This window comes from Drosophila ficusphila, unplaced genomic scaffold, assembly GCF_018152265.1.
Source record: "Drosophila ficusphila isolate 14025-0441.05 unplaced genomic scaffold, ASM1815226v1 contig_795, whole genome shotgun sequence".
Classification (NCBI taxonomy): Eukaryota; Metazoa; Arthropoda; class Insecta; order Diptera; family Drosophilidae; genus Drosophila; species Drosophila ficusphila.
In genome coordinates, this window is record NW_025064741.1 from 429,970 (window position 1) to 456,518 (window position 26,549).

General features: G+C 42.1%; 10 protein-coding genes across 11 annotated transcripts; 5 read left to right on the forward strand and 5 right to left on the reverse strand.

The window, feature by feature from the left end:
- The first annotated feature begins 1,330 nt into the window (after window positions 1-1,330).
- Window positions 1,331-5,438, forward strand: LOC108092737. Its single transcript, XM_017192466.2, has 4 exons — window positions 1,331-1,631; window positions 3,810-3,983; window positions 4,055-4,435; window positions 4,492-5,438. Exons 1-3 carry the CDS (start codon window positions 1,577-1,579, stop codon window positions 4,267-4,269), a joined length of 444 nt encoding a protein of 147 aa, XP_017047955.1. The 5' UTR covers window positions 1,331-1,576; the 3' UTR covers window positions 4,270-4,435; window positions 4,492-5,438.
- A 108-nt stretch (window positions 5,439-5,546) lies between these two features.
- Window positions 5,547-6,448, reverse strand: LOC108092738 (guanine nucleotide exchange factor MSS4 homolog). The gene is made up of 2 exons (XM_017192467.2): window positions 6,249-6,448; window positions 5,547-6,181 (listed from the first exon to the last, which is right to left on the reverse strand). Exons 1-2 carry the CDS (start codon window positions 6,369-6,371, stop codon window positions 5,936-5,938), a joined length of 369 nt encoding a protein of 122 aa, XP_017047956.1. The 5' UTR covers window positions 6,372-6,448; the 3' UTR covers window positions 5,547-5,935.
- Window positions 6,449-6,796: 348 nt separating this feature from the next.
- LOC108092697 (protein mitoshell) lies at window positions 6,797-9,978 on the forward strand. Its single transcript, XM_017192408.2, has 6 exons — window positions 6,797-6,898; window positions 7,044-7,372; window positions 7,429-7,690; window positions 7,985-9,137; window positions 9,195-9,341; window positions 9,610-9,978. Exons 2-6 carry the CDS (start codon window positions 7,048-7,050, stop codon window positions 9,754-9,756), a joined length of 2,034 nt encoding a protein of 677 aa, XP_017047897.1. The 5' UTR covers window positions 6,797-6,898; window positions 7,044-7,047; the 3' UTR covers window positions 9,757-9,978.
- A 232-nt stretch (window positions 9,979-10,210) lies between these two features.
- Window positions 10,211-16,300, reverse strand: LOC108092696 (ATP-binding cassette sub-family C member 10). Its single transcript, XM_017192407.2, has 5 exons — window positions 15,754-16,300; window positions 12,574-14,523; window positions 11,816-12,516; window positions 10,787-11,756; window positions 10,211-10,720 (listed from the first exon to the last, which is right to left on the reverse strand). The coding sequence occupies exons 1-5, from the start codon at window positions 16,112-16,114 to the stop codon at window positions 10,242-10,244; spliced, it is 4,461 nt and encodes a 1,486-aa protein (XP_017047896.1). The 5' UTR covers window positions 16,115-16,300; the 3' UTR covers window positions 10,211-10,241.
- Window positions 16,301-16,514: 214 nt separating this feature from the next.
- LOC108092750 (coiled-coil domain-containing protein 97) lies at window positions 16,515-17,789 on the forward strand. Its single transcript, XM_017192480.2, has one exon. It carries the CDS (start codon window positions 16,583-16,585, stop codon window positions 17,657-17,659), a length of 1,077 nt encoding a protein of 358 aa, XP_017047969.1. The 5' UTR covers window positions 16,515-16,582; the 3' UTR covers window positions 17,660-17,789.
- LOC108092749 (N6-adenosine-methyltransferase non-catalytic subunit) lies at window positions 17,700-19,231 on the reverse strand. The gene is made up of 3 exons (XM_017192479.2): window positions 19,048-19,231; window positions 18,462-18,978; window positions 17,700-18,405 (listed from the first exon to the last, which is right to left on the reverse strand). The coding sequence occupies exons 1-3, from the start codon at window positions 19,111-19,113 to the stop codon at window positions 17,795-17,797; spliced, it is 1,194 nt and encodes a 397-aa protein (XP_017047968.1). The 5' UTR covers window positions 19,114-19,231; the 3' UTR covers window positions 17,700-17,794.
- Window positions 19,232-19,567: 336 nt separating this feature from the next.
- On the forward strand, window positions 19,568-21,078 carry LOC108092734 (tumor suppressor candidate 3). Its single transcript, XM_017192463.2, has 4 exons — window positions 19,568-19,782; window positions 19,898-20,624; window positions 20,711-20,873; window positions 20,942-21,078. The coding sequence occupies exons 1-4, from the start codon at window positions 19,696-19,698 to the stop codon at window positions 20,955-20,957; spliced, it is 993 nt and encodes a 330-aa protein (XP_017047952.1). The 5' UTR covers window positions 19,568-19,695; the 3' UTR covers window positions 20,958-21,078.
- On the reverse strand, window positions 21,032-22,161 carry LOC108092735 (polyprenol reductase). Its single transcript, XM_017192464.2, has one exon. The coding sequence runs from the start codon at window positions 22,094-22,096 to the stop codon at window positions 21,116-21,118; it is 981 nt and encodes a 326-aa protein (XP_017047953.1). The 5' UTR covers window positions 22,097-22,161; the 3' UTR covers window positions 21,032-21,115.
- Window positions 22,162-22,352: 191 nt separating this feature from the next.
- On the reverse strand, window positions 22,353-24,424 carry LOC108092769 (epsilon-sarcoglycan). Of its 2 annotated transcripts, XM_017192503.2 has the most exons (5): window positions 23,761-24,424; window positions 23,194-23,592; window positions 22,996-23,103; window positions 22,768-22,911; window positions 22,353-22,703 (listed from the first exon to the last, which is right to left on the reverse strand). In XM_017192503.2, the coding sequence occupies exons 1-5, from the start codon at window positions 24,318-24,320 to the stop codon at window positions 22,592-22,594; spliced, it is 1,323 nt and encodes a 440-aa protein (XP_017047992.1). In that variant the 5' UTR covers window positions 24,321-24,424; the 3' UTR covers window positions 22,353-22,591. The 2 variants fall into 2 exon arrangements, with proteins under 2 accessions (XP_017047992.1, XP_017047993.1); XM_017192504.1 differs by lacking the exon at window positions 22,996-23,103.
- A 340-nt stretch (window positions 24,425-24,764) lies between these two features.
- On the forward strand, window positions 24,765-26,525 carry LOC108092655 (dolichyl-phosphate beta-glucosyltransferase). The gene is made up of 4 exons (XM_017192313.2): window positions 24,765-24,991; window positions 25,050-25,224; window positions 25,442-25,838; window positions 25,989-26,525. The coding sequence occupies exons 1-4, from the start codon at window positions 24,926-24,928 to the stop codon at window positions 26,329-26,331; spliced, it is 981 nt and encodes a 326-aa protein (XP_017047802.1). The 5' UTR covers window positions 24,765-24,925; the 3' UTR covers window positions 26,332-26,525.
- The last annotated feature ends 24 nt before the right edge of the window (window positions 26,526-26,549 follow it).

Below are 26,549 nucleotides of genomic sequence, written 5' to 3' on the forward strand. Positions count from 1 at the left end.
TTATAAATCGTTTTTATTTGAAAACTTTTTTGTTTGTGATTACAATAATTAGAGTTTGATTAGAGTTTTTAGGTTAAATATTGCTGAAAATAAATACAAATTCAGTAATCATCAGAAAGATAGAAAAATCTATTTTTCTCTGTAAGTACAAACGAGTCTGGGAGACCAAGTAAGAGTAATCGCCCCAAAGGGCAATCTTCCCCATGGGTTCTTCAATTTTGCGCACTGATTGAGGCATAAAAGCAAGCCAAACGATCTGCAAAAATATATATGTATATATATAGAGTGAGCGAAGGAGAGATTTAATTCAATTGACAAGCGTCTTGGGGCAGTAATTTGTGCGACTTTGTGATAAGCTCCAAGAGGAAGCCTGCGATTAAGCTTAATTAATGCACCGGGCAGATTTATGCTTAGGCTATGCGACTTCTCTAGCAGTTCACGTGTGCGACTTGGTCTCCAGATTAAGTGTCTGGACGCCTAGTTGAAATGGCGCTCAGGGTTATAAATGGATCGTCCAGTGCACCGCCTTCGCCTAATTGCGCTCGCTAATTGCGAGTACTTAAATATGCATAAATAAAAAGTAAACAGACAAATTTGGGACAAATGGGAAAGCAAAAAAAATACTTCGAGTTCTTGGATGCTGAAATTTTTATATTTTTTTCGTACCTTTGTAAATATACAAAACATTTAAGCATTATGTGACCTATTTATATTTAAGCGTGAAGTAATATTTTTACATTTCCTTTTCTGATAAGCTTTTAGAACTCTGAACTCATATAATTCAAAATTTTATTCATTGATCACCACATTTAAATTATTATCAAATTATTATTACAACAATATATTAACGGGTGCTTTATAAACCTTGATTTATTATTACAATTGTCAAAAATACTTAGTAAAAAATTATGGGTACGAAAATTTAAAACATGTTATCACGAATGTATGATTTTTAAATAATTACTTTATTTGTAACTCAAACTGCACTAATAAACATGTTTAAAGAATCCCGATCCTTGTTGACTAGTGTTGATTGAGACACTTTTTTGCAGCTCTACTTACGAATCTCCTGACTGCAAAAATACACATACCGTTAAAATCGCAAAGAGGACGCACACTCGAAAGCTTCCCGGCCAAAAGCTCAGCGGCTGCAAGCTAAAAACTGTAAACTGAATCTGAACCTCTACACCACCCACCCGACCAACCGACTAACCGACCAACCGCCCACCCATCATCCGCCCCATTTTACCAGCTTGCCAGCCGATCCGAACCGAATCATCCGCCCCGTTGGCTGGCCGTCCGCAATTCGTGTTCGTGGTACATTTGTCGAGTGCGGCTGCTGCTTTTCCCAGTCGTTTGCCGTTTGTCAACCGTTTGCCAGCGTTTGCCGAGAGCGCTAGTTTCTTGCAAGGAATATATTGAAACCAGTCCACGTTGAAACGGGAATCTGTGAATATAGTCCGCTGTGAACGCTCCACAAAAATCCGAAAATACCCATTTTTAATACAAATTAAATTACTTAGTGTTCAACTAACGAGTGTTTCAAGTCTAAAAAACAAAAAAATAAAAAATAAAAATGCAGTACATCTATGTGATAAGTGCGCTGATTTTGGCCATCGCCGTGCAGCAAGGTAAAAGGATTTGCGAAGGAGTCACGGTTTAGTCGCTGAACGGAAGTGCGACATCGCGATTACGATTACATAATACGCGTTGTGGAAGGGGCAGGTCCTGGGGCGCTGTCAAGTGGGAGAGCTTGTGGCGACGTCCTGACGCCACAGAAAGCCAGAGTATCTAGAGTAGAAAGTATCTAAGCCGGCCGCCGTGGCGCCTTTTTGTCCACCCCGCTGAGTAATATTTGCATTCAATAGATATAAATGGGGTTCCTTGAGCTCTCTGAGAAAAGGAACTTTTTTCTCTACTTCATTTGCGTTGGCTCTCTGCCACACACAGCTTTTTTCTGGGCTGCAAAAATAAGGAGGATGGGTTGTACACACACACGGTCCTTGCCAGTTGACACCTTGATTAAGTCAGATAATAATTAGCCCACACTAACCTATCCTTCCGCAAAGGATAATCCCCGGGAACTTAGGTTACATCAAGTTCTTCCTTCCTCTGTTTTTGAAAATCCCTATATAACTTTCTTCACATATGTGTGTATGTGCAGGAATAGCGTAGGACATGCGCACTTTATTTGGCTAAAGGTCCTGGGGGCCAGTTGCAGTTATCCGATACCCGAATCTTAAATCCGCTCAGAGACTTACATAAAAACATGTTCCCACAAGGCGAGATAAAATGATTTCCTTTGTTTTGTTAATAAATCAAGAAGTCGAAAGTCTTCTTCATTTTAATTGTGGGAATTTCTATAAATATGTATGTACCCCTTTTGTTTTGCGATCTAAGCAATTCAATCAATTCAATTTATGACTATTTATAGGCCGTAACAAACCTAAATTGGCCATGACTAACTATAAACAGTGGGAAACATTCGTGTCAAAATTGTATAAAATAAAAGGAAAATTTTAATGATAAGAAATATTTGCTATAAAACTTGCGGCTCTTAATTCAGAAATATCATAATACAAGTATTTGATTTAATAAAAGTTATATTTCTATATAAATGAGTTAAATTACAAACAGCTTAAATCTTAAATAACAAAAACTTCTATTTTTTTATATAATTATTAAAAAGATAAGAAAAAAGTAATCTGATTTGCTGAGTACTTTTTTTCCATATGCTTTTAAACACATACAAATATTAATGCATATCCTTTCAACTCATTCCAAAAATCCCTTTTGTTCAGAACTCCCTTATGGTTTATTGCCTCCTTTGTCATGATGATGAGCTTCTAGCTCTCAGAGTATCTGGACTACCGCGTAGAGTGGCTCATCTTACAGGCGGCCTTTTCCATTGTTCTCAAGTGTCTTTGCCCAGAAGCAGGCAACGGACTTTTCCGCCCCGCTTATGTAACCCAAATTGACTGAGAATGGGCAGTGGGCAGTGGGCAGTGGGAGTATAATGAACAGAGTGAAGTGAGGCAAAGTTATTCGAGTCCATTAGCAATGTCGATGTCTCAATTAGCGAGACACTCTTAGGAGCCTCACAGTCTCTCACTAATGGAGGCGTCAATGGAATCGCTGGAGCTGGAACCGCTGACACATCCGTGCCATTGTGCCATTTTTGGCACAGCTTGAGGCAAAAGCGCATCGCATCGCTAGTTGCACCATTTGGCGGCGGGGCAGGTGATATGTATTCCGCCGGACAGGCGGTACACAACATTTCCAGTCCGTACATTCGGAAGATTAAATAATGCGAATCTCGTGTCGCGCACGACCTTAAATTCAATTTAGCTAAGGCAGCGACAGCAATCACAAGTACCAGAGATCTCCTTATGGCTGTGCTATTTGTTTACACGCTTGTTTCTCCATCTTCGGTTGTTTTGTGAAACTATTAAGGTTAAGAATATGCTGCAAATGGAAAATTTCCAAATGCCATTAACTATAGCTTTGTGGTCAATTAAGTGGAAGATTGCAAGCGGTGCAAAAGATGAGTGGCAGTTAAAAGGAATCTAGTGGGAAGATAGTTGCACTTAGGATGCAAAAATTGAGGAAAAGGGAAGCAAATAACAAACATACGGAGAGATGACAAAAAAAAAAAAGATAAATCATTTTGCTTTGTTAAAAATAATATAGAAAAAGTTTCCTAATTTGTGTAAATCAAACAGATTATCAGACTTCCACTTGAAGTGTTATTTTCAAATAGAGATTTAGGAATATTTTTTGTAAACTAACCTTTACTATATTTTTTTTAGGATATGCCATCAAGTGCTTTGTCTGCAACAGCCACAAAGATGCCAACTGTGCGTTGGACATACCGCCCGATAACTTGCAGAAGGACTGCGATGCAGAGTACTCCACCCGCGGCAAGGGGATTCCCACATACTGCCGCAAGATCACGCAGATCATCGAGTTCTCTGTGAACAGCCGTGAGTGGAATCATTAAATATGAGGAGAGTGAACTGAAGTTAAATGTATATATATGGACTATCTATTGCAGTGCCCCCGGATAGCCGTGTGATAAGGACCTGTGCCTACCAGAACCAGACATCCACCAACTACTGCTATCAGCGTGCCGGCTTCGGAGGGCGCCAGGTCGTCTGCTCCTGTGATACGGATAACTGCAACGGCGCCGGGACGATGGGCGCCTCCGCGGTGGGCGTGGCAGCAATGGCGGGACTCCTGCTGAGCGCCCGTCAATATCTGCAGCGTTAAGGACGGAATCGAGGGAATCCCTCAGTTGTTTTTGTTTGTTTTATCGATGCATCCACCCAGTTTTCTTTTCGTATTGCTGCTGACTCTTTGACTTCTGTGACACTTTCACCGCTTTCTCCTCCCCCATCATCAACAAGGTCCACTCGCAGAGCTGCTCCAGAGTCTGGTAATAATCACAATCACTATCCCATTGAACATATTAATAAGTGAAAACATTTTCAGCTCTGGCCCAGCCTGGTTTTGTAACATTTTTTGAATGGAGAACCGTAAAAGCTTTATACAAAGTATTAAATAAAAACATAATTCCCTAACTAGAAGTGTATATAAAAACCAAAGAGGGCAAGTCACAATTGGCCAATATAATCGTTCAAATATATTTACATTAACAGGAATTTTGAAACTAACGTCTTAAACGAAAGCAAGGAAAATAACGATATAAAACTAAAACCTACCGCAGTTGAAAGTATTTAACAAATCGAAATAAACGAATGAGTCAAAGATGGCCACAAAGCTAACGATGTTAAAAATTAAGGCTACCAAACGGAAATGTAGTACATAAAACTATAAATGTTAACACTCTTCGCCTAAGTTTTTCTTTTTTATTTTATTTCGTAAGACTTAAACCAAAATTTTGAAAATGCAAGCTAAATGTCAGCAATAGCGAACGTAAAAAGTAAAGTATTTAAAAATAAAGCTCAACGAGGAAAACACTTCATAGAATAATTAGCAAGCAATTGGGAGGAAAGTCGTCAGAGGATTTCCCAAAGATAGTTGTGACACGCTTAGAGGCGACGACCACGCCCATATCTACCGCACTCCCAAGGGGAAAAACACTCGTTGTTGTAACCAACTGCCAAAAACGGAAAACTTTGAAGTCGTTTCATCTACCGCATAGGCACAACCCAGCAAAGAGACACCAAGTTTATGGGATATCCAAGTAGAGGAACATCAGTAAAACCTTTTGTCCAACTTAGCAATAAATGCAGGTGCAGAAACCAAGTAAAAATTAAAATGTTACAGAAACCAAAGCAACAAATACATCACCTTTAGTTCGTATAGCAAAATAACAGTTTATAGTAAAAATTTTTTTAGTTAAGAATCTCCTTTAAAATGCAATATTTATAATGCAATAAAATTGTAAAATGTTTAAAGTGAAAAACAATAAATATGAATACAAAAGTCGAATGCTTTTATTATCCACAGATGAATGTGTAGGACAACAAAATTAAACAGTATTATAGTAAACCTTTTCATTGAAAATTAAAAATTTCATTAGCTTCATTTTCAAACCACTTTATTACATTGATTAACTGTATTTGAATACATTTTATTAAATACAATGCGAAAATTAATACAAATAATTTGATTTACTACCATTGCTAATTTTAATAAAGTAAAAAAATGTTAACTTATTGAACCTCGCAAAGTTACTTGCATTATTTTGCTTGAATATAAAATCGACAAAATCTAAATATAAGAAGCATGTGTCGTTTTCCTTCTTCATCTTATGCAAAAAAAATAATATTTGAGGTATTTAATGCAAGACTTTGCTAAATTAAACTAAAGTTGTGGAAATGGTAAATCGTTAAATGCAACCCATCCATTTCCACCATGGACATAAATTACAATACAATCAATTAGATGGCAAAAGTTATGGATTTGGAAGCTATGAGTCCTTGTGGACCACCCTTTTAAGGGCCAGGAAACAGTGGCGGGTGCTCAGATCATGATACCCCACTGGTCCTCTTTCGCAATCCGCACAAACCAAAAACTTCCTGCCATCCACCGTGTTTGAGAACCCAATATTTTCGAACATCATCATGTCCTTGACCAGCCAGAAGTCCTTTAGTGGCTCGCTGTTTAAATTGTCAGCCGTCTTGTCCTGTTTCTGCATCATCAGAGGCACATCCACCTGTCAGCAAAAAATGTAAACAATAAGGGCCACACAGTAAGAATGGAAAGATAAACCCGGCACTTACTTCCTCCTGGCTGTGGGTGCCCTCCTGCGCCTTAAGCATCAAACTATTGCAAAACTGACAGCGCACATTGGTCTTGTTCTTTCCATCAGCTATTTGGTCGCTGAAATCAGCTTCATCTGTCATTTTTGAAGGATTTATCTTTTAATTATTGTAGTCGAAAGAAATGCATATACACCAGTATTGAACAGCACATTGAAACAGACTTGAGCAACACTAGTCAATAAAGGGGTCACACTGATCGATATTCGATAGTAAAAGCGACCGTTAACAGAAATTTGAAAAAAATACAAGATGGTCTGGTCTAATTTTTCAAATATATATTTTTTTATATCCTAAAAACTTAAAATACTCGTAAAATAATGGTTTGATTGTTCTCATCTGGTGTATTTCAATATTTTCCTTTCTATATAAAAAACTAAGCTTTTCAAATTACGTTTTCAATTCATTTACCAAAGCTAAGGTCCTATTAAAAGCACACGATAGTGGAACGAAGAAGAAGAAAAATTCAGAGATTGCTTGGCAACTCTGGAAGCCGTTTTTGAAAAAAATTCCTTTTTGTCTTCTGACTTTCTAGGGATCAGACAGCTCTTTTGACTTAAACTACGGAACCTGCCACTGGACAAACAGGAGATACAAACACTTTAGTCACTGTAAGTTTTTGGTGGCGATATAGCAATCCATATGCGTTTTGTCCCTGAAAGCTAACCTCAAAATGGCAGTGATTACTTAAATCGTTTCTGTTGGTTTCCGGCATATTTTTTTTTTGTTTCGGCTTTAAAAATCGGCTTGTGGCAGGGAAATGAACGTTCCCATTTACCAACTGCCTTCGGTGACCATGCAATCAATGCATCAGCAATCAATGTACCAGCAAACCTATTTGGATCGCAATCGCATGGTTACCGACGTCTTCGTGCAAGAACGTTTTTCGCAAAGCTCCTGGTCTATGGCACCGCCGACTCCGTTGGCTGTGTTTATACCCGGTACTGCCAATTGCCCTTATATACCAGGAAGTGCACATGGCCATTATAGCGCTCCGGCTCATCCGCCACCTCCTCCGGCCTCAAATCCTCCGCATATGACCTATATGCCCATGCCGGGTAGCCAGTACCATGCAGCCAGTTCTGGTGGGTTTAAGTGTCCCCATTATGATTTTTTATAATTTATTATCATTGTTTTCCAGCCTCCATGAACGCCTATGGCCAGGGTCAGATGTATTCCGCTCGAGCTTCGGTGTCGGCCAGCTGCAACACGGCTGGATATTATATGCCACAGTACTACACAAGCGGAAATCAGGCTCCGCGGCCGAAGACGTTCAGCGCCACGCACACCCAAACCGAGCCTCCTGTGAAGCGCTCCTGTGATGTGGGCACCCAGGTGGATCTGACCCTGGATTGGTTGCCCTTGGAGGCGAAGAAGCCCGAAGCAGCTCTCCTACAAGATGTGTAAGTCCAATTTGATATCATCAATTTTTTTTTCATAGTATAGTGTCTAAAATTTAAGTCAAAGTTTTCAAAGATTTTTAGCCAGCTCTTGAATGCAACTAGGTGACAACCTTCAAATAGATTTAAACAAAAAGCACTGTTATTGCATTTTAACATTAAAAATACGAAATTTAAAAAAAAATGTATAAACATTTAAGAAGATTAAGACAAGTTTATTTTACAAACTACTACTACTACAAACTACTAGTCCATTCTATTGCTCACTATTAAAAGAGCAAAGTTCAATTGTTTCAGTTTTGGCCCAGACGAATCCAGCATCAGCTCTTTGGAAAGCGGTGGCGGCGATAGCCTGCGGGTTCAAAACATGTTACGCAACTCGGAGGTGACGTTGCACCAACAGCGCCTCTACGACATCACCAGGATTGCGCTGCAGGGCAGCGAGATGGCCGAGCGTCTAGCTAATGCCCATCGCAATCGTCCGTGCTTCAAGAAGATCGATACTCTTTGTGCTCGCTTGAAGCAGGATCTCTTGCGTCCAGATGGCGTGCTGCCCAACATAAACTCCCAAGGAATCGCCTGGGCCGTTAAGGATTTCATATTTGTCTTTACCCGCATTGTAAATGCTTGGGTAATACTTAAGGGATATGTTTATAACACCCCCGAGGGTTTGAACAAGATCAAGGATGAGTTACCGACAGGTTTTATGGCCACCTTTGACTCGTGGCAAGTATCGACCTTGTCGCTCGTGCAAATGATTATAAAGTCATTTGTGAGTCTGGACAAACTGCTACAGAAGCAGAAGAATAGCTTTTCTGGAAAAGATGGCGGTCTTCTTGTAAACCTAAACAACAGCTCATTGAGAAGCATGATTGACAGCAATGATAGCAGCAGTTCGGGACAGAAGCACCAGGGAGCTGTAACCAATAGCCCATCCATTTGCCATGGACAAGGTCCCACTGCCTATAGCACTCCCAGAAGTTCAGAGGTTCAGGATACACAAGGCGTCACTTCAACTCTCTACAAACCGAAAAGCGGATTGAATCTTAGCTATCTTTACACTATGATTGAGGATTCCGAGGAAACCCAACGCAATGTGGATGCTAACGGTACTTATCTGAAAACTGGAACTTATCAACCACTGCAGAAGGAGTCCAAACAACTGGACATGCCTTCTTCCGGCATACGGCCCAAGGAGCCGTATGTAGAGTCCCAGTGGCAGTGGAAGACCCCGTCAAAGGCTTTACCAGCACAGGAGAACCGCCAATTTTCAGCTTCTATAACGCGCTCAGAACCAGAACCGGAGCCTGAGAAAGATGTAAGGGCCTTTACCAATCCGTTTAGCCCGATCGGAAAGGAGGTGACTCGCCAGTTGTGTGAGTTCAGCGACCGTGTTTTAGAGCTAAAGCACCTGGAGCTCTTTTTTCGAAAGCAGTTCACTCGCAACTATGTCTGTAACCTTTGTTAATCCCTTATAGTTCCATGTCTTATTTGCTACCCATTCCAGTTCCCAGATTTCTTCGATCTGTATCACGGCGAATTCATCGATGTGCGAGCTATTATCATGCAATGTGAAAGGGCTTCGTACCATCATCTTTACCAGGCAATTCACGACTTACGCCGGATTGTCTTCGCGGTGCGCTGTTACCTTAAGGTATTAGTGTGATTTCGAGCAGCTATCTGCCAAACTCTACACAAATGTTTGCTTTTGAATATTCCCCGATGCTGCTTTTTAGGTTCAAGGAAACGATAGAGAGAATTCAAGGTATCAGTATGAGTGAGCCATTTAATGGACTAATGTACTAATTGCTGGTCTCATTGGGCACTAATCTCATATAAAACTCATTAACATGCGCACGTCATTTAACATTTAGAAGAACTGCCAATACGATTTACTGATTCCTCTTTTAATAAAACCCTAGGTGTACTCAGATGAGAACCTCCAGTACTACATCGATCTTTATGAGAGCTCTGTGAATGAAATGCTGTCCAAACCACCGCATTTTCCCAACCAATATGACCACATCGTGGGTAGACCAGGCGAGAAGCTTTTCAATTATGAAATCTAAACGGAAAATCCCCTGTCATTATTATAGTGGTTTTCAATAAGCAGTTGGACCACTTAATTTGTTAATTAATTATAACCAATTTGGAGATCGGACGACCAGTTGTGCCTTAACTAAATTGAAAAATTACCTACAATGTTTAAATTATCTAATTACTTATTAATTTGTTTGTTGGCAACATGATTTAGTCAAGCATGTGATTAAAACAAAACATATTTAACAGTATATTATATATAATTTGTATAACATACCTCTGTACACATTCCACTTTGTTAAAGTCACTACAAAATATTTTGACAATAAAATTAAAATTTTGTACAATTTAAATTAAATAAAGCTAGAACAGAGATGTTAGTTTTCATGTTGTTAATTGTTAAAGAAACTCGAATGGAATCATAAGTTAGGAACACAAAGGAAATACAAATTAAAAAGATAATAAATAAAATCGTACAACAATTAACCTATATACATCGGTTCGTTACTTAGTGCTAATTCGGTCTGGCGAATTCATCTGGGTTAATGTTCTGGGCGAGAAGCATTCCATGGAAAATAGTTGAGCTATTGGAGGCCAGTTCTTTGGGTTTACCCTCCTCACAAATTCGTCCATCGTCCAGTATGATTATACGATCCATGGCATGGAGTCCGCGAAGGCGATGAGCAATGAAAAGAAGTGTGCAACTCTTAAAGGCATTTCTCAAGGCCTGCTGAATGCTCAGATCCGACTCATCGTCCAGGTTGGAAGTACCCTCATCGATGGCCACCACCTTGGCGTTTTTGAGCAGTGCCCTTGCCAAACAAAGGAGTTGCCTTTGACCAGCGGAAAGATTGTTTCCACATGCCTCTACTTTTCCATCCAAACCACCCAGTTGTTGGACGAGAAGAGTGGCAGCCGCAGAGTTCTTAATCGCATGCCAGATCTCCGAATCGTGGAAACCATGACGCGGATCCAGATTTTCACGCACAGTTCCTGAGGGAAGTTTAAAAATATTTATTACGTTTATTATAAGCAAAATCAAATAAAATTGATACTTACCTTCGAAGAGGAATGGCTCCTGGGTGATAACCCCTATTCGTTCCCTAAGCACATTCAGCGCAAGGGTTTTCAGATTCACCTGATCCAATCGAATTTCACCGTGTGACAAAGGTGCCACTCGCAGGAGGGCAGCTAACACCGACGTTTTACCAGCTCCCGTGCGACCCACGATGCCAATTCGTTCGAAGGCCTCGGTTTGAAAGGTGACACTTTTTAAAGCTGGTGCCAAGTGTTCTCTGTAACTTAGTTGCACTTCCCGGAAACTCAAAACTCCTTGGGTGGGCCATCCAAATGGAGGCTCAGCGCTTCCAGAGGCATTCTGCTCTTCCTCCAATTGCAAATACTGATCTATCCGCTCGACTGCCACCAATTCCTGCTCTGTTTCAGCCACGGCATGGAGGAGATCTCCCAATTGACCAGTTATGGAGAGAGCGTAGGAGATGCACAGACCCACCAAACCGGGATTGGTTGTATGAGAAGCTGTGATGGCGGCCAAGAGACCCGCTCCTCCCACTAAAAGGGTTCCCAGCAACTGTAACCGAAGAGCTAGCCACTGTTGGGCGGCCGATTGTGTCAACTGGGCCTTAATGCTTTCCTCGAGCTTCACCTGGAAATCCCTTTGAAATCTCGGGCTAGCTCGCATACTCCTGATAGTGGTCAAACCCTGAAGGGTCTCCGTAAAATGCGTGTAGAGCGGTGACATTGCGTTGCTGGATAGCCGTTTTATGTCCCGGGAAGCGTGGCGATAGCGCTGCTGAAGATTCAGGTAAATAGGAACCATGGGAATGATCACCAGACCCAACCAAGGCATCGCATAAAGGCTGACGCAGAGAGCTCCTACTAATCCCGCAAGTTGGGCTAACAAAATGTTCAAAATGAAAGGCAGGGAGTCGTCCACGGTGTTAGTATCGGAGGAAAAGCGGTTCAGAATGCGTCCCACGGAGGTGATGTCAAAGAAATTAAATTTCGCCTGGAATAATACGTTGTTTAAAAAAAGTTTCTTCAGTTTTACAACTATAAGTTACTTACAAACATGACTTTCTTTAGGAGTTTTTCGTGCATAAAGATGGCCGCTTTAATTCCAGCATAAGCAAAGAGAAACGCCCTGGCCAAAGTCACCACGGAATTGCTTAAGGCAATTGCTGTGAATATGCTCAGATAGAATTTTGTCGTATGTCCGGAACCCGTTTCATTTCCCATCCCAGCTGGCAATATTTCGTGCTCCAGAGAAGTGTCATTTGGATGGGGATCCAAGGTGGTTTCAGTAACCCAATAAGCCAGCCAAGCATCGCTCAGATTTCTTGTGAGCTGCATAAGTAACACAGAGAGCAAAACGGTTAAGGCCAGTGGAGTTGTCACAGCCTTCCAATAGCAGGTGAAAACGTCGCCCGAGAGATGACCATACTCTCTAGATTCCTCCAAAAGTAGACTATCCACACTCTTCTTGTCATCCTGGTTGGAAAGCTCCACTGATCGTCGCCTAACTGGCTCCTCCTGCTCATCATCTAGGTCTTCGTCGAGACTTAAATCAATGCTCTGAGTCATGTACTCACTGGGAAGGAGTTGACCATCCTTCACCTGAAGAATTTGGTTAGCGTGGAAGAATAACTGAATGCTTCGTGTGACTATAATGCGGGTTTTGTGCTTAAGTAGGCGCAAAATGCAGTGCTTAATAATATGGCGGGCCACATGGGCGTCTAGAGAGGAAAGTACATCGTCCAGAAGGTAAACTGTCGCAAGAAAGGAGTAGTTAGATAGATATAATAAAATAACAAGATACAACTTACCTTTCTTATCCTGATAAACAGCCCGAGCCAGTGCGACTCTCGCTCTCTGCCCACCGGAAAGGGTTCTGCCGTTCTCACCCACGCCAACGAGATCACCGCCAAGAATTTGAAGATCTTCTTCCAAAGCACACGCATACAGGACAGTTTTATACCACTGTTCGTCAAACTGCGCGCCCCATACGATGTTATCCCTGATCGTTCCTCTTTGGAGCCACGGCGACTGGGGAACATAACCAAATCCAGTGGTCAGTTCCTGGACACAGACCTCGCCGTCGGTGCACTGGAGATTCGCAACGATAGCAGATAGAAAGCTACTTTTACCACCTCCGACCGGTCCTTCGATGCACACAAGCTGACCAGCTTTTATATCCACGTTAATGTTCTTTAACCGAAAACTACCAGGTATTGTGTTCTCATCAATATCGTGACAGAAACTAGCGCACTTCATTTGCAGAACACTGGCTTTTGGAGCATCCAACGGAGCATCGTCTCCCAATCCAATTCCTCCGCTTCCCCTCATTATGGGGTTGTAATAGGAGGAGTAATCCAAGTTGGGCACATCCATCAGTTGTTGGACTCTCTTAATAGAAACCCATGCTTCGATTAAGCCATTCAGGACCCATGGAAAGGCATTCAATGGTCCAATGAGCATGTAGAGCAAGGCCACACTGGTGTAGGTAGTTGAAGCTATCAACTGGTTTCCCATTAGCACGGATACTCCAAAAGTAAGCAGGCACATAAGCACTGGAGTGGTGGCCCAGAAATAAACGCACATGGCATCCAGGTATTTCCTCTTCGATAAGAATCGCAGCTCCTCCTGGCGAAGTCCTCGAATCTTGGTGATGAATATATCCTCCCAGGCATTGATCTTGACCTGTTTGGCTCCTTGCATTGTTTCCGTAGTGGCTGACAGCCTAGCATCTTTGGCTGTCATCAAACCACTGGAGTAAACGCCAATTCTTTTGGCCAACCATCTATTAATTGGAATCAGCAGAGCAGCAAATATTACTCCCGCCAAAAAGGCAGCTCCCAATTGAAGATACAGCAGGTACAATGTGGTAAACAGCTTAAAGGGAATGCTCCAGAAGAAGTGGAAACTAATGCACGAGTTCACAATCCTATCCGTGTCTGTTGACATGAGATTAAGCATATCTGGTTTGGATTCTTTTAGGCCTCTTGCCTCCAGAGCTTTTCGGTATATGGAGTTCACAACTCCCACTCGCATTTTCATGGAAACCATGGCCATGCGCCAGTCAAAGTGAGTGGCACATAAAGCCGACAGCAATGTGCTGCCAAAAAGACCGAGGGCGTAATAATACACCTGATTTGGGTCCGAGTGATCCTGTCTGAGAAGACCTCCGAGCAGTAAGGGTCCTGCAAAGCCACTCAAATCGGCAATCAATCTTAGGATTCCTATAAGATAAAACTCCACTCCAAAGCATCTGTGCAGTGCTCTCCATAAGCTCTGCGATTGTGACAAAGCCAAGTGCAGTCTCTCGCTCAGTCGTGTGATGTTCAAGGCGTCCGGGAGATCAAACAGATCTTCAATCTTTCTTAGCTTCCCAGCCACGCCTTTCATAATTAGGGGCTGCACCCAATGGAACAGGAAACGCGATCCGAAATTCGCTTCATCCTGGGCATGGCCCAAGTGGCTTTCATTGAAATCGAAATGAAAGTAGGTGTATTGCTGGGATAGCAGTGCTTCATCTTCTCTGCTGGAAGCTCCTCCTCGTGGCAAACTGGAGTAGACAGCACTTCCTTTGGGTATCAGTGTGGCTCCGAATAAGAGATCACAGATCAGCGTAGCCAGGCTCCAGGGCCACCAGATGAAGTGCCTACTCGTTCGCAGCCATACCGCATCCAGAACCACCACTGTCAGCCAAACGACATTGATTAGCAGCGATCCCCGATGACTAAGCTCTCCATATTGACGGGCCGTCAATAGAAAACCTTTTGATGGGAAGGGAAAGGAGAGCTGATTAAAAGAGTAGTCGTAAATCATAAAAATAATCTTTTTGTTGCTAAATATGTGCTATAAAAAAGAAAGCATATACATATATGTATGTTTATATATATGTATATATTTTTCCTGGAAAAGCTCGGAGTGTTTTTTTTTTGTTAAACAGACAGTAGGGTAAAAAGTTCAGTTGCATTTGTTCAGTTAAACAAATACAATGTCCAGACATTAAACATTATTTTTTGGATTTTTTGTTCATAATTCTGATTAAGAACTTATTAAGGGATTGTCTTTTATCATAGTTTTAAGTTTTAAAACAAATAAATCTATACTAATATTATAAAGAGGTAAAATTTGTTTGTTTGTTTGTTTGTTTGTTTGTTTGTTTGTTTGTTTGTTTGCAGGGAATAGGTTCCTGAACTACTGGTCCGATTTAAAAAATTCTTTCACCGATAGAAAGCTATATTATCGTGGAGTTAAATAGGCTATAATTTATTTTGAAAAAAATTAGGGATCCGTAAGAAAATTGCAATATTGTCGCATATAAAGTGAGTTGCTACCTCATCACACTGACAAACACGCTCCCATAGCATTTTAACTCAATTTTTGTGTTCACTGTGAAATTGTGAAAAAAAGAATTTTTATTCAATTTAAGTTGAACTGTGAAAATTATGTGGATCGTGCATTTGAGGATAAATTCACCACTCTGTCCATAGTCCAAAATGCTTAGAGGACGACGTGCAAACATTGGCCGCAGACATTCAAGTCAGCAGCCAGTATATTCACAAAACTTAAGCGAAGGAAGACAAATGAGCACATGGAGATCATTGGCATCATTCAATCGCTTGGCATTCCAATATGACCCCACTGCGAACTACAGTGATAATGAAAATTTAGATATTGGACCAATGGCGACTATATACCGATATTGCAGTGCGTTAAAGTTTAAAAGAGAAACGGCTGGATTGTGCTGCGCAAGTGGAGAAGTCAAACTGGAAAAGTGTTAAATAACCATCTTTCTATACTTCCATATATTTGAAAAATGTTGCAACATTGACTTTTATGTTGTTAAATTGTGTTGACCAGCGAAGCGGACACAGGCCCTCTAGTTAAAAATAAAAAGATACTAAAAAAAAAGTTATTGAGATCAAAGGAGAAATCTTTTATTTACGTAAGTTATTGTATCTGTGTAAACCCCCGAGAAAGCAAAACCGCACACTCACCGCTGTGAACCACCCACATAATGCACTCGGCACTAACCACCAGCAGATCCACCGCGTATAGTTCAATGCCCTGCTGGTGGAAGGCGAATACCTTGGCCACCGGAAGCAGGGCCAGTACGATGGCCAGGAATGCCCGGAGCCATAACATCCGCAGTTGCAATCCATTCCGGACGACGGGGCGCGACTGATTACCGAAATTGTAGGCGGATATGGCTGCGAAGATCGTGTAGACGGGCAGCTGAAGCAGGATTTTCTGGAAGCAGGGCAGCAGATCGTTCGTTTCGTTGGCGAAGGGCGTCAGTCCCGTGGGACAAAACTGTGTCCAGTTCCAGGCAAAGTCGCCCCAATCAATAGGCGACATCTTGATCGATCTATTCGTGCGGTGGTTTCCTACTCAGCCTTCTGATTAAGTTTTAATGATTAATTAGTCATCGCTCGTTGCACATTTGCACCACCGTACCACCAAGTGGCGTTAAACAAAGCGATAAATACAGCAGTTCGACTTTTGATAAAAATCGTAACAATAACACAGCCGCTATGTGGAGCCGCAGGGTTGCCAGCGGTCGAAAAGAATGATAAAATAAGTCGAGCAGGACTCCCTTTCTTGATTTTTCCAAAAATTCAATGGGAGATAAATTTTTTAAGCTCCACTCAAAGATTTAATAATTTTTGTTGATTTTAAAATTAAATTAATTGAATTAAAAATATCCCAACAATTCGCAATAAACTAGAATAGCCCTAATGAAAGCTAGTGAATGACAGCTAAAGCAAGCAAGAAGAAGCATTTGTTTACATTTTATTTCACACTGTGCAATTTGCGTAAATAATTATGACGACTGGCTCCGAAGTTGATGGAGATGATGAGAACCAGGACAGTGTTAGCACCTCTTCCAAACCGGAACTTCCTCCGGAGCTAATTGACATATTTAAATCCCTGGCCGAAAACAAGAAAATCGTCTTTAAATCGCAGCAAATTGATGATCCAGAAATTCCTTTCGAGGAAAAACAAAAAATTGCTCAGGAAGCCTTCGAAAAGAATCGCGAGAACTTCCTCATCCGTTTTGGAGGCTATCTAGATGTTCGACAACTAGTTTCCTTCCAGGATCTGGCTGTTAAAGAACCCATCAAACCAGATGAGAATCTAGAGGAGATGTGCCTTTTGCTGGAGGATTTTAAAAGAAAACTAAGCACGCGTTCGGTATCCATTAAAAACCGAAGATACCACGCGATGCAGCAGCTCTTGGAGAAGGGAGAATACTTTAGCGAGCATGAGATGATGCAAAGGGCACCTGATCTTTATCAGGAATTAGTGGGTCAATACCTCACGGAGGCGGAAAAAAAAATTCGGGATAGTTATGATGTTAAAAACACCAGTTTTTCTGGAATTCTCATGCACACGTTGGAAAAAAAGCAAAGAGATGAATTGCTGGAGGAAATGCAACAGGAAAAAGGAGAAGAAATGGAGGCAGCTCCTCCGCCCGCTGATTTTGAAGTCCCTATAGCTTGCCGAAAGCAATGGGGTGGGTTCGACGAGGATGAGCCTATTGCCTGTTCCACAAGTCGTAATGCAGAAGCTCGAGTTCCAGCAAACATAGCTAGTATCTCAACACCAGAGTTCTATAATCCCGGAGAGCGCGAACTGCTGCGCAATGAGTTCTTCAGCATGATGAAGGAACGTTTTCTAAGCGGGGACGATAAGGACTTTGATTATACAGCCGTAGATGATAACACTCAGCTGGATGATCTTAAACAAATTGAGCAGGATGAGGAGGATGCCTACTTCGAAGACAGCGATGATGAAGAGGAATTGGGAGACCAAAAAACTGAAGAGAAGGAAGCATCAAGCGAGGATGAACTGGACATCTACATGAGGCATCTGAGCAATCATCACAGTCTGCAACATTAGTCAAAGATAAAGACTAAGACGACAAAAATCCACAACAGTCTGCAGCATTAGTCTTTAATCTTAGTCATAGTTTTAGCCTTAAAAAGTTTTGATCTTAGACACTAGAATACATGCAGTTGCTGAGTGAAAATCTGGTTATCTGGGCCTTCCACGACCACGTGGAAAACCGCGTCCTCTTCCTCTTAATACCTTGCTATTCGGTGGAGGACTCTTGGGCCTTAGGAGTTCAATTCTACTGGTGCATCCCGTGGCAGGGGCTTCAGCAAAGTACGTTTGATACAGCTCCGAATTGAAATTCGAGTTTGTCAGTTCCGGACCCACAGTTAGCCAACCTGGCCGGATGCTCGAGTCCCTGCCGAAAAGATGCAAGCGTCGTCGACCCAAACAAAAGTGCTCAATAATGTGGAAGATCTCGATGGGCTTCTCGAAGCTACCGAACTCCTCTTCCTCCGAGATGATCAAATCAATATCCACGTTGGCATGAATAAAATCGCCGTCTGTGGAACGGCGAACAGTTCCTTTGATTCCCATCAGGCAGTGCTCCTTGGTGCGCTGAAAAACTGCCTTGGGTTCCAGCTGCTTGGAGTGTCCAGGTTTGTTAATGTTAGTGCGAATCCAACAGATGTCCTCGCACCTGCGGAATCCCCATTTCTTCAAGCAGTTGCGACCCATGTCCAAGCCCTCCGAGGAGCCACACCACAGGAACACAAACGAACGATGGGCGGCAATCTCACCCACATCCAAATCTAGCAAGGAGAGAAAAGGTTAAGTTGAAGTTAAGGGGTATTGATGGAAACCTTACTAAGTATATCATCCCAGTTCCAGAAGACTCGAGGAGCTCCACCCACAGTGGCCACCGACGGAGCAGCCCTGGCATATTCCTCCAGCGGCGGCTCAATTAATATAACGTCGAACTTAGCGCCCAGGGTTTTAACATCAAGTGATTTAAGATCCGCTTTCAAGTACATAGGTGCAGATGCCGTATCCTGGATAAGTTTATCCTTTAATTTGATCAGTTCCCTCAGTTTGGGATACTCCTCGAAGCGATCAGCCAACCCCACATCGCGAATGAAGTTCTGGGGACGCTGACCTGTGTCCACAAAGTGCTGGCAGTAGTCATTGTGCGGATTGGAAGACTGTGTTCCCTTGAGGAATGTGGACGAGTCTCTATATATGATTTCATTGGGGGTTTTTTTGGAGGAGGAGGCTCCACCATCCTCCTCCTCGCGCTGCCCACCAGAATTTAGTTGACGGCTGCTGTTAATGTCCTCTGCATTGCCCAGGACCTTTTTCAGCTCATCTACACTAGACAAACCAAGCTATTTTGACGAATGCATAATTTATGAGTTCGATTAGACAAGCATTGTCTATGTTGGAGAAAAACTTACAGTTTGCGCTAAAAGTAATCGCCGCTTGCGAGATCGCTCCTGGGAGCTCTTCAGCACATCGCTCATTTCAGTAAATGCAGTAATAACTCACTTAAATATGTTTAAATAGCGTAATTCTAAGAAGACCTAAGAAAAGACAACATTTGCCGTATAGAGACGGCACACTGATGATGATATCGATGTTACTATCGGTAGAACCCTATTAAGTTAAACAATACATATTCATATTGGAGAAATAATTTTTAAGTGTATTTTTAATTATTAAAATATTTTGTATTTTAATAACAGCCAAAAAAAAAAAAAAAAAAAGAGTTCTAGGAAAAAATCATACAAAATAATTAATACCTAAAAAATTATATGTTGTTCGTATACCACAATATGTTTTTCTAGCTTAAGGCGTAAATTTAATTTATTGTTCTCTTGAAATATTTTTAAATTTTTAAATAGTAAAAGTGTGTATATCGATAAAGTGATGTTTTTCATCTCTAGGCATTTGACAAAGTGACATTCACAGCAAAAAAAAAAAACGCAGGTGCCGCTTGCCATTCACAATCAGCTGCATGCGCCGGAAGAAATATTTTGGATTAAACGTTTTTTCTGTGATTTTTGCGTTAAAGTAGTGAAATTGTTAATTAAATCGCCTGCAGGATGAAGCTGGTGCACAAAACGCTGCTCAGCGCTCTGATGGTGGTGGCGATATTCGCCATTTACACGGCGGCGCAGGGAAGAACCAAGGTTTGTTTGTGGCCACGTCACTTTTCTGCCGGAGATTCTGGATCCACATAGCCAGAATGCCGGGTAAAGATAACACAAATATGTATGTGATTAATGGGCTTGAAATGTCTTTCAGACGGGGCTCTCGCTGTCGGAGAAAGTACAAAACCTGGTGGACATGAACATGAAGAAACCCTTGCTCCGTTTCAATGGTCCCAAATTCCGGGAGTACGTAAAGAGTGCTCCCCGAAACTACTCGATGATCGTTATGCTTACGGCTCTGGCGCCATCGCGACAATGTCAGATCTGTCGGCACGCCCACGATGAGTTCGCCATCGTGGCCAATTCATACCGCTTCTCCTCGACTTACTCCAACAAACTTTTCTTCGCTATGGTGGATTTCGATGATGGATCAGAGGTTTTCCAACTTCTGCGCTTGAACACCGCCCCAGTATTTATGCATTTCCCGGCTAAGGGCAAGCCAAAGGGTGCCGATACCATGGACATCCATCGCGTGGGTTTCGCTGCTGATTCCATTGCGAAATTTGTGGCCGAGCGAACGGACATCACCATCCGCATTTTCCGTCCGCCCAACTATTCGGGTACCGTAGCCATGATCACGCTGGTAGCTTTGGTGGGCAGTTTCCTGTACATCCGGCGGAATAACCTGGAGTTCCTGTACAATAAGAACTTGTGGGGCGCCATCGCCGTGGTCTTCTGCTTCGCCATGATCTCAGGTCAGATGTGGAACCACATCCGTGGACCGCCGCTGGTGCACAAATCGCAGAATGGTGGCGTGGCCTACATCCACGGCTCCTCGCAGGGCCAGTTGGTCGTGGAGACCTACATCGTCATGTTCCTGAGTAAGTGGGAGACTTAAAACATCCAATCTCCTTAACAAGATGCTTCAATGTAAAACTTAAATTATAAAATCGTTCCGTCCTTTCAGATGCCATGATTGTATTGGGCATGATTCTACTAATCGAATCGGGAACTCCAAAGAGCCACAACAAGAACAGAATAATGGCGATGACAGGTTTAGTGCTCCTAACCGTCTTCTTCTCCTTTTTGCTATCCGTTTTTCGTTCGAAGGCGCAGGGCTATCCCTATAGGTAAGCTTTTTCAACCCTACAACTAATTCAAACCTTCTCTAACTTTCTTTTTCATCTTTTCCCCACAGTTTCTTGTTCAAATAGAATCGACTGCAGTCCTGTTCCAGTTCAAGTTCTCCCTATATCGTTTTGTAGTTAAAATCACCAGCGAGCACACATTTTTCGTGCGTGTAAAACGACTTTAATAAATTCCACTACTAAATTATTTGTACAAAAATGCGAAATATTTCCAGTCTTCGGACTCAGAGCAGGAACGGAATGATGGCGCGTCGGTTTTTCGGATATTCCCTGAATGTCTCCCTGTACCATTTGTGGGTCAGCAGGGCATTAATCGTTTGATTGCTGGCCACCCAAAGAAAGATGAGGCGCCAAATCTTGACGGGCATGTAGAGATCGGCGATGCAGAAGTACATAACCACCTCGAGGAACATGTGTGGCGACGAAAGTAGGTTGAACAATCCTCCTTTGGGCATGAGATGCTTCTCCGTACGAACGTTGCCTGTCTGCGGATCTTTCCTAAGGTTAACCAGTATTATGTTGCTGGCATACTGCTGTTGCCAGGCGACGAAGAACACAACGAGGTAGAGTATTTGCTGGCCGGTCAGCTTGTCCAGGCTGAACTCCATGGGCTTGGAGCCGCGTACAAAGCCGGAGGTATTGGATAATAAAGCTATAATGGCGCCAAAGTAGTGGACATAGCCCACGACATAGTGCGATAGGTTAATCTTGCTCTTTCTGGAAAAGATCTGCACAAAGTTGGTTTCGTAAAAACGCCGGGTGCACTGCAAAGTGAGCATCAGTGAGCCGACAACGGCTGTAGTAGAGTCGATTTCCACTTTTCGGTGACTCCGTCCGCCGCCAAAGAAGTCCAGGAATCGAAGGACATACTCGGGCGCCTCTTTTTGTTCCCGAACAGTGGATACTAGCAGATAAAACCACAGCCAGCTCCAAAACAAGGCGAAGACGTAGAAGTGCTTGAACCAGGATTTCGGCACTTCTAGCCAGGCAACCAAAGGATCCGTTTCGCCCTTGAAACTGTGCTTTCCATACCGGAAGGACTGACGTATGCTATTGGGCAGGTACTTCTCCACGAAAGTCATTAAACCGCCAAAGAACACGATCGTGGCGATGAAGGTGCCAAACATCATCTTAAGCAGGTTGACTTTGTATCGGTCGAAGAGGTTTTCGAGGACCTCGAGGATCCCAATGTTGGCGGGCGCCATTGCGAATTACTCTGGCACGATGCAGCGCGCAAAAACTGTAAAAACTTTCTCCGAAAACCGAAAACTTGCGGACATTCATTCTAGAGCTGGAAATAAAATCGATTTACCATTCGATACATCGATATTTCAGCATACTTTTATAAATCGATTTCCAGTACGAAAAGATTTAAATTCAAACTACCCAGCCAATATTTTGTCGTCACTGAAAAATAAATATGTAGAAATATTTGCCTTGTTTTTACTTATACGAATTAGATGTATTTTAAAAAACGATCCTTTATTTGATTGCCTTTCTTTTTGAACGGCAAACTAAATTGGCTATAGTTTCATGTACGCATATGCATATAAATTGATAAGTACGATATGGCTTGTCTAGTTCGGCAGGTGTGAGTATTTATGCAAATGGTATAACGCTCCTTGATATTGCTTATTGAGATTCCACTTCAACTTCAGATCCAATGCCTTTCAGCAGTAGAGCACTCGTGGAGATGTTTGTCAAATATCCACTCCATTCCTTCCCAAAGTGCCTCCCTTGTACGGCGGTGGCTTGGGTCTGGCGTAAATGCTGGAGTTTGCACAGTCCAATTGGTAAAAACTATTGTTAGGACTGAAATAAACAAAAAAATATTTAATACTTCAATTAAAAGAGCACTGAGTAATTTCTGGCTAACCTTTGCGATCGCAAACTAGTATTATCTAGAAGGAAATTTGGGTCCTTAAGGCTCTTCAAGGTGGTAATGGGTTGATTGGACTTGCTATCCGAACACTGGACCATCTGAACGGTGGAGGACATGTGATAATCCGACTCTGATGAGCTATAAATGGAATGGAATTTTATCGGATTTGTTTCAAATTAGGAAGGGCAAAAATAAAACTCAAAAGATCCATTGGAAAATCACCTCTCAGAACCATCATCCGAACTAGAATCGCTTGACGCGCTTGGCGCACAGGACTCTTCGCAGATGTGGAAAATGTTGGCAAAGAAAAATTCAGAATGCGGATCGTAACTGAAGAGCAAAGAAACAAAAGGTTACAAAAATTTTTAAAATTAAAGTGAATAAAAATTAATTCAGTCTCTTCCCGAGAAGGGAACTCACAACTTCTCGTGCTGAAAGCACAAAACAGCGGATAACATCCCGATTAAAATGGCGAAAATCACTCCCGGAATGGCGAAGGCAAAGGCGAATTCATCGATGTAATTGCGCTCCGGCACTTCTTCTTTGGAGATGCCCATCCAACGATCCTGGTGCCTCTGATCCTCGGCCATCTGCTGCTCATTCTGCTTGCCGCTGTGGTAAAGTATTTCCGTGGGCGATTCTATGCCCACCATGCGAAAGGCACACCAATCTAGCTTAAAGCCCGCATTTTCAAAGATTTTTTGGACGGATGTGCGCTTGTAGGTGCAAGATGGCAGTTTATATAAGGGACGCACTTCTTCCTGCAGCTCCATAAGTCGGGGAGAGAACTGGGCAAAGCTTCCCACATGGACAATGACTCTGTAATTAGAAACTTTTTTTTTAAGTATCTAAAGGTTTAAAAGTTCTTAGTGAGGTGCCTTAAAGTGTGCTACAAACATATTTTTTTATTGAATTTGTACCTTTTTTTTTTACAAAAATAATCAAAATCATCTCAGAATTTTTATAGCACTACCTATACCAACTTACCCCTCACGTTGCTGAGGTCGCAGTGGAAGACGTCCTCCCATATTCACAGCCGACTCCATGAACACGACACTTAAGTCCTCCCTACTATTTTGCCATAGATCGTTACGGAATATATTGCGTAAATTCTCAACCCTTCCAGGGTCCATCAAGTGCACCCAATTTAAGTTGTTTATTTTCATCTGCACCACATTGGGTGTGGGAAACTTGTAGGCCACGAACATGGAAATTACGACATGCCGGGTTTCGTAATTCTGGCGATTCAGGGCCACCACATCCAGACTGAGATCCTTCCCAGCCGCAGATTCCGGCGGAGTTCCGTAGAGAAATCCGGCATGGTACTCATGACTATACATATAACGCATCCAACTGGGCAGATCGGGATAGCTTTTCAAGGAGGGTCTATAGCGAAACTGCTGACTGATGACCTGGTGTGTCCAATTGAACAGTTGCGGTTCGATTTTATAGGTGAACAGCTCTCCCACATTCGCCTGAAGTTTAAGGCTCTCTACTCCATGGCAGATTAAAGCTAATACAATCACTATAAGGTTTAAAAACTTCATTTTGCTTTTTCCCGATTTTAAGATTTACAAGCACATTTTAATTGACTATAAACAAGTTGTTATTCCGCCCAAAGGCAATGAAAAATTCCTATGGTGTGTATCTGAATGGGAGAGGAACAATTTTCTCAAAAACTGTTTGTTTCCTATTTATAAAGAGAGCGCCTGCGCGATTTGGCTTTAAAAACCTGTGACTAAGGTCAGTTTTGAGTTAAAAAAACCGTTTCAATTCCTATATAAGAGAAGTTTATTCCAATGTTTTTTGCTCTTATTTTACACAAACATTTAAATTTAAAAAATTAAATTAAATGTTTAAGCGTTCAAATTAAAATGTTGTTCTTGGTGGTAGATATGTATTTAAAATTCAGAGTCAGTTGCGACAGGCCAGTTATCGATATAAGCAACACGGTGAAAAAGTCACTGTTTGTATTAAAGTACCATCTCTAATGAAAGTTGACAACCCTAATCAGCTGCCTGGCAATTCGGGCTAAAATTCTTGGAATTCAATACGTGGCTCCGTTTTATCTCGCACAAATTGGAGAAGTAATGTCTGCTGATCGGTAGCCGTCGAACCTGTTCAGATACACAACCCAATAAATAGCCATAAGATGTTCACCTGTCTGTGCCAGATTTTTTTCTATCTGGTTTCCACTGTTGCAGTCGCCGCGCTGTCGGTAAGTTTTATAAACACCGCATATCATTATCAAATTGTTGATAACCCATCCCCTTTAGATCGTAGCTGTGGTGCTCTACAAGACCAAACCCTACCCCAACATCAGGCGGCTCAAGGATGAGGAGACCTTCCTCGATCCAAACAGCATCGAAACAGTCACTTTTCCCAGTCTCGAGGATTCTCCAAGTTTGGATCTCAGTGTCATTGTACCAGCTTACAATGAGGAGCAGCGATGTATGTTTGCTTTATTAATGAGTCACACTCATGATACTATCAATCATTCCATTTACGACCAACTATCTGTATTGGAACACCCATATTTGAACTTAGACTCATATCTTGGCAAATAACTTATTATTACCAAAGCCTTTTAAAAACTGCTTTTGCAAATTTAAATTCATATCGACTCATTAATGACCGCAAGTAGTAACCACAGTTCTTTTTTTTTTAGTACCGGCAATGCTTGACGAGTGTTTGGCCTTCTTGGAACAGAAATCTGGAGGCAGTCCCACCTTTTCGTACGAGGTGATCGTGGTGAGTGACGGCAGTCAGGATGCCACAGTCAAAGTGGCCTTGGGCTACTCGAAGAAGCACGGAGCTGAAAAGGTTCGGGTCCTGGAACTCATCGAAAATCGGGGGAAAGGAGGAGCTGTTCGGATGGGCATGCTCAGTGCGCGGGGTCGTTATCTGCTGTTCGCCGATGCTGATGGAGCTACAAAGTTCCCCGACTATGATAAGCTGGAAGTGGCCTTAAAGCAACTAGCTGCGGAGTGGCGAGACGATGGCATTGCGATTGGATCGAGGGCACATCTGGAAAACGATGCGATTGCCACGAGAAGTTTGTTTAGGTAAGATATAAAATGAAATCGAGAATATACCCTAGGAATATTAATTTCTTCAAAATAAAGTTAGTTTGGTTCTTTTATATTTTGTCATGCAAGGGTATATTATCGGGTAGTAAGTTAGTGCTTTTTTAACCAAAACTTATTTTCCCACAGAACCATTTTGATGCACGGCTTCCATTTCCTTGTCTGGCTTTTTGCCGTGCGATCTATTCGCGACACCCAGTGTGGCTTTAAGTTATTTACTCGAACTACGGCCAGAAAACTCTTCACTAGTCTTCATGTCGAGCGGTGGGCCTTCGATGTGGAGCTGCTTTACCTTGCCGAGAAATTGAAGCTGCCCATGTCCGAGGTTGCCGTTCGCTGGACGGAGATCGATGGCTCGAAATTGACACCGTTTTGGTCATGGCTGCAGATGGGCAGGGATTTGTTCATGATCTGGCTGCGTTATCTGGTCGGTGCCTGGCGTATTGCGTCCATACAGAAAAAAGAAAACTGAATTGGACGTGGAAGGGCTCTTATTCCCAATACTAACTAGCATTTTGTGTCGAAACTGCTTCGCTGTCCTGCATTACCAAAACACTTTTAACTTTAAACTATATTTTTGTAGGTCTCTTAAAGTGTAAAGAATACTAACTAGTTAAGTACTTAAGTACAGTATTTTTCAAATAAAAAGAAAATTTGGAAAACAAAGCGTTGAATAAAATGGCACACCAA

What these genes read in the sequence shown, in the direction of transcription:
- LOC108092749 (XM_017192479.2), bottom strand. Translation starts at nt 19,113, where the DNA reads ATGAGCGATGTGCTGAAGAGCTCCCAGGAGCGATCTCGCAAGCGGCGA. An exon ending in GATTACTTTTAGCGCAAACT is followed by an intron (nt 18,979 to 19,047) that starts GTAAGTTTTTCT and finishes TCGTCAAAATAG; the next exon opens with CTTGGTTTGTCTAGTGTAGA. An exon ending in GAACTGGGATGATATACTTA is followed by an intron (nt 18,406 to 18,461) that starts GTAAGGTTTCCA and finishes TCTCCTTGCTAG; the next exon opens with ATTTGGATGTGGGTGAGATT.
- LOC108092737 (XM_017192466.2), top strand. Translation starts at nt 1,577, where the DNA reads ATGCAGTACATCTATGTGATAAGTGCGCTGATTTTGGCCATCGCCGTG. An exon ending in GGCCATCGCCGTGCAGCAAG is followed by an intron (nt 1,632 to 3,809) that starts GTAAAAGGATTT and finishes TATTTTTTTTAG; the next exon opens with GATATGCCATCAAGTGCTTT. An exon ending in CGAGTTCTCTGTGAACAGCC is followed by an intron (nt 3,984 to 4,054) that starts GTGAGTGGAATC and finishes TATCTATTGCAG; the next exon opens with TGCCCCCGGATAGCCGTGTG.
- LOC108092735 (XM_017192464.2), bottom strand. Translation starts at nt 22,096, where the DNA reads ATGGCGCCCGCCAACATTGGGATCCTCGAGGTCCTCGAAAACCTCTTC.
- LOC108092696 (XM_017192407.2), bottom strand. Translation starts at nt 16,114, where the DNA reads ATGTCGCCTATTGATTGGGGCGACTTTGCCTGGAACTGGACACAGTTT. An exon ending in TATGTGGGTGGTTCACAGCG is followed by an intron (nt 14,524 to 15,753) that starts GTGAGTGTGCGG and finishes TCCCATCAAAAG; the next exon opens with GTTTTCTATTGACGGCCCGT. An exon ending in TGTTTATCAGGATAAGAAAG is followed by an intron (nt 12,517 to 12,573) that starts GTAAGTTGTATC and finishes TTCTTGCGACAG; the next exon opens with TTTACCTTCTGGACGATGTA.
- LOC108092769 (XM_017192503.2), bottom strand. Translation starts at nt 24,320, where the DNA reads ATGAAGTTTTTAAACCTTATAGTGATTGTATTAGCTTTAATCTGCCAT. An exon ending in TGCTTTCAGCACGAGAAGTT is followed by an intron (nt 23,104 to 23,193) that starts GTGAGTTCCCTT and finishes TTTGCTCTTCAG; the next exon opens with TTACGATCCGCATTCTGAAT. An exon ending in ACTAGTTTGCGATCGCAAAG is followed by an intron (nt 22,704 to 22,767) that starts GTTAGCCAGAAA and finishes TGTTTATTTCAG; the next exon opens with TCCTAACAATAGTTTTTACC.
- LOC108092738 (XM_017192467.2), bottom strand. Translation starts at nt 6,371, where the DNA reads ATGACAGATGAAGCTGATTTCAGCGACCAAATAGCTGATGGAAAGAAC. An exon ending in GCACCCACAGCCAGGAGGAA is followed by an intron (nt 6,182 to 6,248) that starts GTAAGTGCCGGG and finishes TTTTGCTGACAG; the next exon opens with GTGGATGTGCCTCTGATGAT.
- LOC108092734 (XM_017192463.2), top strand. Translation starts at nt 19,696, where the DNA reads ATGAAGCTGGTGCACAAAACGCTGCTCAGCGCTCTGATGGTGGTGGCG. An exon ending in CGGCGCAGGGAAGAACCAAG is followed by an intron (nt 19,783 to 19,897) that starts GTTTGTTTGTGG and finishes AATGTCTTTCAG; the next exon opens with ACGGGGCTCTCGCTGTCGGA. An exon ending in CTACATCGTCATGTTCCTGA is followed by an intron (nt 20,625 to 20,710) that starts GTAAGTGGGAGA and finishes CCGTCCTTTCAG; the next exon opens with ATGCCATGATTGTATTGGGC.
- LOC108092655 (XM_017192313.2), top strand. Translation starts at nt 24,926, where the DNA reads ATGTTCACCTGTCTGTGCCAGATTTTTTTCTATCTGGTTTCCACTGTT. An exon ending in TTGCAGTCGCCGCGCTGTCG is followed by an intron (nt 24,992 to 25,049) that starts GTAAGTTTTATA and finishes CATCCCCTTTAG; the next exon opens with ATCGTAGCTGTGGTGCTCTA. An exon ending in TTACAATGAGGAGCAGCGAT is followed by an intron (nt 25,225 to 25,441) that starts GTATGTTTGCTT and finishes TTTTTTTTTTAG; the next exon opens with TACCGGCAATGCTTGACGAG.
- LOC108092697 (XM_017192408.2), top strand. Translation starts at nt 7,048, where the DNA reads ATGAACGTTCCCATTTACCAACTGCCTTCGGTGACCATGCAATCAATG. An exon ending in AGCAGTTCACTCGCAACTAT is followed by an intron (nt 9,138 to 9,194) that starts GTCTGTAACCTT and finishes TACCCATTCCAG; the next exon opens with TTCCCAGATTTCTTCGATCT. An exon ending in CGGTGCGCTGTTACCTTAAG is followed by an intron (nt 9,342 to 9,609) that starts GTATTAGTGTGA and finishes ATAAAACCCTAG; the next exon opens with GTGTACTCAGATGAGAACCT.
- LOC108092750 (XM_017192480.2), top strand. Translation starts at nt 16,583, where the DNA reads ATGACGACTGGCTCCGAAGTTGATGGAGATGATGAGAACCAGGACAGT.